The 9435-nt window shown below is 37.0% G+C and overlaps 1 protein-coding gene across 1 annotated transcript; it reads right to left on the bottom strand.

Annotated features, from left to right (window-relative positions):
* Positions 1-1050: 1050 nt before the first annotated feature.
* LOC134790743 (EGF domain-specific O-linked N-acetylglucosamine transferase) lies at positions 1051-9345 on the bottom strand. The gene is made up of 8 exons (XM_063761664.1): positions 8887-9345; positions 8284-8374; positions 8066-8166; positions 6842-7018; positions 6238-6512; positions 4422-4756; positions 2889-2991; positions 1051-1276 (listed from the first exon to the last, which is right to left on the bottom strand). Exons 1-8 carry the CDS (start codon positions 9197-9199, stop codon positions 1109-1111), a joined length of 1563 nt encoding a protein of 520 aa, XP_063617734.1. The 5' UTR covers positions 9200-9345; the 3' UTR covers positions 1051-1108.
* Positions 9346-9435: the final 90 nt, after the last annotated feature.

The following is a 9435-nucleotide window of genomic DNA, read 5'->3' as shown; positions in this document are numbered from 1 at the left end:
AGTAGGGTGTCTGCTACCCCCCAGTCAAACCAGCAACTCTATATAAAACGTCAAAAGGGGGTTGTTGGTTTGAGAACTGGATAGGGACATTATAATATCCGATTAATTAGATTTAGCCGTTTTTAATAATTAAAAGGAAAAAAACATGTTTAATCTTGTCTTTTTCTTTGTATTTCCGTAAATATCATTTCTCAACCGCTGTTAAACTATTTACACAATTATAGAAATAAATTATTTAAGCCTGTTGCGGATATCATCATTGGTTTGTTTTGGACGAAGCATGTTGCGGATTTGCATTTGTGGCCACCTGACGAAGCCTGCGTTGTGGATATCCTAACTAAAAAATTGATCATATTTTTAAATATACGTTGAAATCGTTTAATAAATAAAATTTATAGAAGAATATTATCTTATCAAATCTGCCAACTCCGATTACTGATTATAAAAGTAATTAAAACGCCTTCACCCTTTTTTCATTACCTTAACCTTAAATATAATGCATATTCAGCAGAAATATTTGCTAATGTTAACGAAAAAAACATAAGTACCCAAATAAAAAATACAAAAAAATATACTAACAAAAAACACGCGTTTCTTGGATTGATGGATGCCAAGTCGTACAGTGCAAAAATGCATTTTAATGTTTAATATAAACACTAGGTATAGTAAATACGTAAAAATAAGCGCTACTTATCCAAAAAAGAGCCCCCACAGACACATAGCCCACATAATACTTTACCCTAATTTTTGTGGCCGGGGCGAGAAAAAATATGTGCAGGTTGTGTAACTCGTGTAGTACGTATAAAAGATCAAAGTGCGACATTAGATTCGTTCAACCAATTTCCTGTTAATAATAACAGTAATAACTTTTTATCACATCGCATCAGTAAATATTAGTATTTGAGTTCGTTCACTGTCGAGTTACCTACTCCATACGCTTCTTCTTCCTCGCTTTATCCCGGTATTTTGCCACGGCTTTGGGAGCCTGGGGTCCGATTTACAACTAATCCCATGATTTGACGTAGGCACTAGTTTTTACGAAAGCGACTGCCATCTGACCTTCCAACCCATACATTTTAGTAAAAAATTAGTCTAATCTAAAAACTGATCACAGCTCTTCATGCATCCTCTTTTCTGCGGACGCTTCAACAAAGTTCTTAAAGTCCTGTCTCTCTCTTACGTAGGCCGCACATTCCTCCACCAGTCGCAGGAACTCCTTTACGTCGAACGAGTAATTGGTGAACTTCGCGTGTGATCCACCGCCTGGTCCGTGGCCCTACAACATCAAACAGTCAGTCATTCATATGAAATTTGTATCAATTATTAACCCTTTGACCGCTGTTCGAAATAAACTTACTATCGCTGATAGTCTGACAAAAAAGAGTAGAAATTAAAAAGTGGCTATACTGTAGTGTCGTCCCTTTCAAATCAATATATATAAGAAAACGGGACTACACTACAGTATTGCCACTTTTTAATTTCTACTCTTTTTGTCAGACTGTAGGTATTATAGACGTACAGTTGTAGTGCATAATTATTTTCCATTGTATTTTCATGGAAATGTACGAGCGTGTCTTGCTATTTCAGTCAGTCTCGGTACAAAAAGAACTGAGGTTGACTGAAGTAGCATGACAAATACGAACGTTTCCGAGAAAGTACGATGGAAAACAATTATGCACTACACTTATGTATGTGTGTGACGGTCAAAGAATTAATAAAAGCAGAGAGAAGAAACGGTGTAAAGTCTAAGAAAAATCGTGCCCTTGAGTTTAACGGCCGAACTAAATAACGCTATACCTTCGGCACCAATGTTTTTGGTAACTGTCAAACGTTATCGTTATCGTTATCGTTTGACAGCCAGAGGGCCTACCGTGTGACAGGGAGACAACACGTCAAACGTGGTTACCTGAGGTAACTCTTGAGTTACCTCATAATGTCCGTATATCTACTTCAGCTGTCAAAAATGGAGGCACGAATTATTCTTAGATATTACACCACGTCTCTTAATAAATCTATCTACTCTACAACTACATATTCTACATAGTACCTATTGAAGCTGATAATAATTCATATTTCGGTATGTTTTGAGCTAAAATAGCTTACTCACTATCTGCAATAACGAACAAAACGCTGGTTTTTCTCGGCTGACAGATAATAAAAGGCATAATACTGTGATGCTGATTTATTTATGTTATTTAAATTTTTACACGTTTTCATTTCATCTTGAAGTCTGTTACTTGATACAGCAATGGACTAATAAATAAAAAAAAACATAAAATATAGTTAAAATTCGTCTACCGTAAAAAGGCTTCAAGGCTCAAATCTTTTTTCATAAATAATAAGCAATAAGAACTCTGGGCCCATAACCTACACTCAAGCAGATGCAACTGTTGCAAAACTTTGCATGGAAAATTCTACATTCTATATATAAATTTCCATGTAAAGCGTCCAATGCATCCCTTTTTCGTTGCTTTTATTGTATTAAAAAAAATACAGTTTGCTTGCTAACCAAACACTGTAAAGATAAAATAACGTTTAACCCCCTTATTCATAAACGTTTACTAAAGTTGACAAGCCGATAATAATAGTTTGTCCCTTTCCGACGTATTGGTATGATGGAAAGGGACAAACGATTATTATCGGCTTGTCGACTTTAGTAGACGTTTATGAATAAGGGGGTAAGAAGTTAACATTTATTGATTTAAAAATATTTTTCTAGATATTTTTTGAAGGAAAATAATAGACGTTGCTGGTTGACGCGTACATATTACGATTTTAATGCGCTGCTGAATCAAAAGTGTCAATAAACACTAAAAACAGAAGGTAGCGTTACTGCATTCCCGATTTCTCAAGAAATCTTCAATTAAAAATATAAAGGCACGGCATACCTGGTCTTGTTGAACTAGCTTCGTCTTGTCCCGCCAAGTGACATACTTAAGCCCGCGCAGTCGCGCCAGATCTGCGTAACAGTTCGGATCTTCACAATTGTAGCTGTAATTAACAGAAATATATATATTGTTATGTTCAAACTTAATACATTGGTAAAGGTATTACTATAATCAGTATAATCTCATATAAGGGTGGTATTCCATCTGTCCAATATCTATGTCCAATGTGTATTGCGTCTCACATTTTGCTTAATGAGGGAGTGAGACGCAATTACATTGGACAAAGAAATTGGACAGGTGGAATACCACCCTTGCCAAAGCTTATATACGTCCCACTTTTTGGACTAAAGCAGGTTGGGGATCATGATGGTTCACTGAAAACCTAGTGGTAAATGTTCGGTGATACTTTGGTGATCTGCATAAGTTGTTATAACTCATTGCTGCACTGCAACAGCACAGTCGCCATCAGATATATCGCTTTAATATTTTATATACCTAGTAACATACATATAGAGACTTTGTTTATCTATTTATGAACAGTATGAACACCTTGGCCGCTCTTTATTTATTATGGTCGCTTACAGTGGCGTAGCTAAGGGTGGACGAAAGGGGCTTTCGCTCATGGCCTCGCACTAAGGGGGGCCTCGCAAAGCCAACCTTTTTATTACCGTGGGAAAACACATTGAAAAGGGCCTCGCAGTTGTGGTTTTCGCCCACGGCTAGATTGGTTCACGCTATGCCACTGGTCGCTTATCTGATGGCGACTTTACAAGTTTACAAGCCAGGATTTGAAGACACCGATTCAATTTTATATGATCCAGAATCACAATTTAATAACTACATATTATACTCATTAAAAAAATCGATGAGGTGGAGAATGTTTCATAGGCTTGTGTCGGTCATGAACTAAGAACTGTTAAGAATGAAATCCCATCAAGGACCGAAAGGAACTAAATCTTTTTGTACGCTCTTAATCGGTCTTTAGGTCCTTTAGTTCAGTGGGATTGGTGAGCGCTTGACATGAGTGAAACAGAAAATAGACTGAACGAAATGGTTCACAATGACGCTGGCACGAGTGCGAACGAGAAAAAAGAGTGACAAACAGTCCTAAACCTGAAAAGTATGAAGAAAAATCAAATATTTTTTCTGTTTTTTTTATATTATTTTATTATGTCTAGCTTTTTGATGTTTAATCGTCATATAGTATCGTACAACTTGAATCGTAATTCAGTTGCCAAAGATTTAGGAAAAAACTACTGTAAAATCGATTCACATTCCCAGCTCTCAAAGACCGAACTGAACTAAAGGAACTAAAAGACCGAACTAGTTCGTTTGACCGATTGACCGAGAGCGGAGCGCTCTCTGTAGTGACCGAGCAGGCACAAGCCTAATGTTTCATGTGTTCGTGTATTTTTTTAATGTTGTTTATTTGCTAACAATATATCGGTATTCAGAAAATTCTATCAATTTAATGAATACATAACTAACAAAAAGGAGTCAGTCCAAAAAAACTGTTGTTAATTGTTTACTTACACTTCAAAAGCAGCAGCCCAGTCAGGTAAGAAGAGAAGGTGAGTAAGACCGGCCCCGTGCATGCCAATAAACACATCTGTGTTGTGAGTAATTTCCAACTGCTCAGCGAAGGGCACAGTCATATCGTACACAACTCGTTGCACGTGATATCCTTTCACTTTGACCAATGCCTCCACTATTTCCTTTTCATTTAATATAGACCTATAGGTCGTCCCTCGGGACAATAGTGTTACTCTTACTTTATCATTTTCCCTAATTTGAGGCCTTATATTGAATGAGTGTAGAATATGTTTTGAAAATGCGTGGAATAATCCACTTCGTTCACAGCCATATATCTGAAAGAAAATGACACCCACATTAATTGTTAATAATCTTGAAATAAATTGTATAATGCTTAGTAAGTAAAACTAAATACTAAAACTACACTTAGTCCCTTACTATGCTACCGTCCGCTAGAAATTCGCCGACCAACTACTTCACAAACATACATACATATAATTACGCCTATTTCCCGGAGGGGTAGGCGTGCAGAGACCACGGATTTCCACTTGCTACGATCCTGATATACCTCTTTCGCTTCCTTCACTTTCATAACATTCCTCATACACGCTCACCGGTTTAGGGTTCACAAACGGTCTAAATTAAGTAAGTAAGTAAATATTCTTTATTGCACAATAATTATACATTTTACATACATGTAAAACTACAAAGAAATTTTAACGGAAAAATAGAACCCGGTAACAACAGGCGGTCTTATCGCTATAAAGCGATCTCTTCCAGACAACCTTTGGGTAGCAGGAAATATAGAACTCAAACAAAAGTCAACAGGTAGTGCACGGAGCGAAATATGGAGACTATTAAACACAAACACACATATTACATACTACTTATATTAGTATTACAACAAAACCTAATACACAAATAAATATACAATATACATAATATATATTTATACTTACATATATACAATATATAAAATGGCAACTTAAGGCAGAGATAAAAAGTATACTTTCAGCTGATTTTTGAAAATGGGGAGAGATTTAGCTAATCTTAATTCTACTGGCAAAGCATTCCACAACCGAACAGCCCGGAAGGTAAACGAGGTGTTATAAAATTTTGAAGTAGATGAAGGAGGAGCAAGAATATGAGTCTGAGAACATCGGATAGAAGAGAGATACTTGAAACGCTCTTTGAGATAAGGTGAGGCGAGGACATGAGAGTCACGGCGAAGTCGAATAGGAAGCCACTTGAGCTGAGAACGGAATTGTGACACATGGTCATATTTGCGCAGGCCAAATATAAACCTTATGCAGAGATTCTGGAGGCGCTCAAGCTTATTCAGCTGATCCTCCGTAAGGTCGAGATAGCAAATGTCGGCATAGTCTAATATGGGCAGTAAGAGGGTTTGAGCTAGCGCAATCTTAGTGGAGTAAGGCAAGAAATTTCGAAGTCTGCGGAGTGATGCACTTGCTGCAAACATTTTTCTGCTAACCTCACGCACCTGAGGCGCCCAAGAGAGACACTGGTCCATCATGACACCGAGGTTCTTTACCTGGAGAGAGTAGGGAATCTTAATGCCGTCAAACACAATGGCAGGTAGAGAACCAAAATCAATCCGAGCAGTAAGCTTTGAGCTACCTATTATCATAGCCTGAGTTTTAGTAGGGTTTACCTTGAGACCGTAACGTTTGCTCCAATCTAAAATGCTCTCCAAGTGAAATGGCTGTAGTAAAAATAGTGTCAAAATAAATACTCGGATAAGTAGTACGAGTGAAAATTCTTATCAGAAGCAGACAAAATATTTAAAGCAACTTACCAAGGGAGTATTGTAGAACAAACCAAAAATCATTCTGGGCAGAAGAGGGAACACAACATTTTTAAAACACACCACCTTCCCTCTGAATTTCTTCAAGTCCCATATAGGATTGACTGTGAAGGCTTTGAATGTATCTTGAAATGCAGAACCATATGTAAATGTTTCCCAAACTAGAATGTGGTTGTCCCTTGAGAAAGTGGACGCGTGAGTAGAGTTGACATGAAGTGATGCGTATAAATTGAAGAAGTCACAGAAGTGGTGATACATGTTGACAGCTGGAATGATGAAAACAGAACTTGGTTAATTTTAGGATACAGCTATAGCATTCCCCAGTCGCAGTTGCCATCAGGCCGTTTATACTATTTAGGGTGTGCTCCTACTATTTGTACTGGTTTGATGAAGATGATGATATCCTGTTGGCCCTTATCAAGTACTGGTTTACCATACAAAAATAGTCCTGGAACCGAGAATTCCCGGTTCTCATCGTACCGGGAGCATTCCCTAATACCAGTCATTAATCTTAAATGGTTGCGCAGTGTAAAAGCTTGTAAGTGGTTGCGAATAATAGGTAACAATATAAACCTAATTTTTATACAAAACTTACTTGCGTCCAGTTTCATAATATAAGTTGGTTTGTCAATAGTGACGTCACATAACCCATCATCCACAGGTCTGGAAAGCGTTCTCACGAAATGTTGAAGCTCGGAAGCCCATGACTGCAGTTGGCTGAAATGCTCCGCTTCTTTCTTCAGTCTGTCTGAGTACAACTTACAGTATCCACCTGAAATTGCGTTCAAAATCGCAGTAAAATAGGTATCGCTTCTGCACTGCGGGCACGCGATGCGAACCTCTCTTTCTCTTTGTAGCCCTTCTCTACCCTTCGGGTGTAGGCGCGAACCTAATCAGCATTATATGTATCATTTTCTCTTTGTATGAAAAAACCGCGCAACTACATGTCGCACCAGATACAGTCACCTGCAATAATATGTTACACAACGAAGGCCGCAAAAATATCTGACACAATCTTATTTGTAGAGCCATAAGAGTGTGTCACATATTTTTGCGACCTTCGAAGAGTAACATATTATTGCAGGTGACTGTACAATTGAGGGTTCTGTACCTTTAAAGGCACTTTGCAAGTCTTCCATTTTCCAAAAAATTAATAAGTCCCTACCTTTAGATAGATGAAGTCAATATCATGTGACTGATTTTGTTCTTTAAAAGTTTGTCAAGGCTTGTTTTATAAGATTTTAAAAAGCAACATTATAAAACCGTGGGAAAAAAAAGCGTAAAGCGTATGTTCATGATAATTAAAACGCATCACTAACGTTTCTTTAAGCTTTATAATGGTGGTCGTGCAGCGACACATGTCGAACGACTTAAAAACGTGACTGGCCAGTTTTATATATTCACCCAGTAAATTTTTGATTATCTAACAGATAACATCAGCCAATTAACAACACCGTAAAACCTCCCAACTATAGTCCAATACTGCAACTATGGCAAACAAGTTCAAAAGGAAATTAAGTATCAGTACCTACCAATGTTCCTTTTGGTCTACTCCAGAGTTTTTTCTTCAATTTATAAACATATCTTGCCTTAGAACTACAAAAAATACAATAAAAGTAACACCTGAACGAAAAATTACAGTTAATTTGGGACCATAGTTGGGAGCTTTGGACTATAGTTGGGAGGTTTTATGGATATTTTTGGCAATACCTAAAAATAAATTACATAAATAATGTTCAGATCAATATCAGATATGTCTGCAGACGGCAGTGGCACTGAGCCTTGCAAAACTAAATACTTAAATGCTGTATCTACTCACCTATTTGTCCAGGACCAAGAATGTCAGACTTGTAACGCAGATTATCCCCCCGGCCAATCAGCCCAGTGAAATTGAGCATCAGATTCCGGCCCCTGCAAAACCTACAACAAACAAAAGTTATGTTAGTTACAAATAAAATGTGTTTACCTCTACTTTTTGAAATTAATCATGTGACATGTTGTCATTACCTGTTAATTCTAAGATCTAAGAAAATTTACCTTAAATACTTAGAGCATTCCAAGGATGAATCATGTGGATATGATGGTTCACACATCACCGTCAGTTCACTGATTTGCTCCTTAATATAGCCTGGAAAGGGGTAAATACCTTTAAAAGTTTATGTAATAACTTTATTATTCAAATAAAGAAATGTAAAAAAGAAAAATAGGAAATTTGGAAGAGTAGAAGGGCTATATAGTAAATACTAGCTTTTAACAGTCTTACTATAGGTACTCTTTCATTCATATTTGATGGGCATTTCGCTGCCCCAATATTAGGGTTCTATGTTTCACTTTTATTGAACTGAAATTTGAACATTGTGTTTAGATAGTTGAAATTCGACTTAATGTCAATAGTGACATTAAGTCGAATTTCAACTATCTTGAAAATGTAACATAGAACCCTGTAATATTGGGGCAGCGATTTATCTTCCAGAGAAAAGTTGGATGGTATTATGGTATGGTTGGTCAAGTTGGTCATTTTGAGTAAAAAGTACATGTAACTGTTATAAATAAAAAAATTACCATTCGCTGTTGGATCACTATCATGGACTGAGGTTGGCCATTTCACATACATTTAATCTATTATTATTAAAGACTTACCGAAATCCGCTTGTGTAAAAAAAGTCTCATATTGCGCCTCTTTCGTTTTGACCCAACCTCGATGATCGCCAGGACATCGTGGTCTAACATGATATGAATTACTTTTTTCACAGGTGGGCTCATAACCCCAACAAGCTTTCATTTCAGCTAGTGCTTTGTAGGGGCATTGCGGATCTTCAGCACACGATTTGGCGATGTTAGGATATGCATTAAAAACATAAGGAAGATGTTCTGCTGGTACATTTAAATCCTTTAAGTTAATAGAGTTAGTGGCACGAAGATTTAACAAACTCAGACATAATATTACAAACATGGCTGCAGCATTTGATAGCAATATCTCCTAGCGTGAATAAAATACTTTTATTATTCAAGAAGATACCTTACTTCATTCATTAATAACGACAAATAAACCGTTCATGTTTATACAACAAAGGTTAAGGTTATGTTTATTGTGTAGGCCGTGGCTTCTTCTCTGTGCCATCATTTGACATTGACAGCTACCACAGGTAAGCAAACGGTTAAAGTATTTCATAACATAGCTAATGAAAT

This window comes from Cydia splendana, chromosome 5 (assembly GCF_910591565.1).
Source record: "Cydia splendana chromosome 5, ilCydSple1.2, whole genome shotgun sequence".
NCBI classification, from domain to species: Eukaryota; Metazoa; Arthropoda; class Insecta; order Lepidoptera; family Tortricidae; genus Cydia; species Cydia splendana.
This window is presented reverse-complemented; position numbering and strand designations above follow the sequence as displayed.

What these genes read in the sequence shown, in the direction of transcription:
- LOC134790743 (XM_063761664.1), bottom strand. Translation starts at nt 9,199, where the DNA reads ATGTTTGTAATATTATGTCTGAGTTTGTTAAATCTTCGTGCCACTAAC. An exon ending in TATTATGAAACTGGACGCAA is followed by an intron (nt 6,513 to 6,841) that starts GTAAGTTTTGTA and finishes TCATCATTCCAG; the next exon opens with CTGTCAACATGTATCACCAC. An exon ending in AGCTAGTTCAACAAGACCAG is followed by an intron (nt 1,277 to 2,888) that starts GTATGCCGTGCC and finishes TTGATGTTGTAG; the next exon opens with GGCCACGGACCAGGCGGTGG.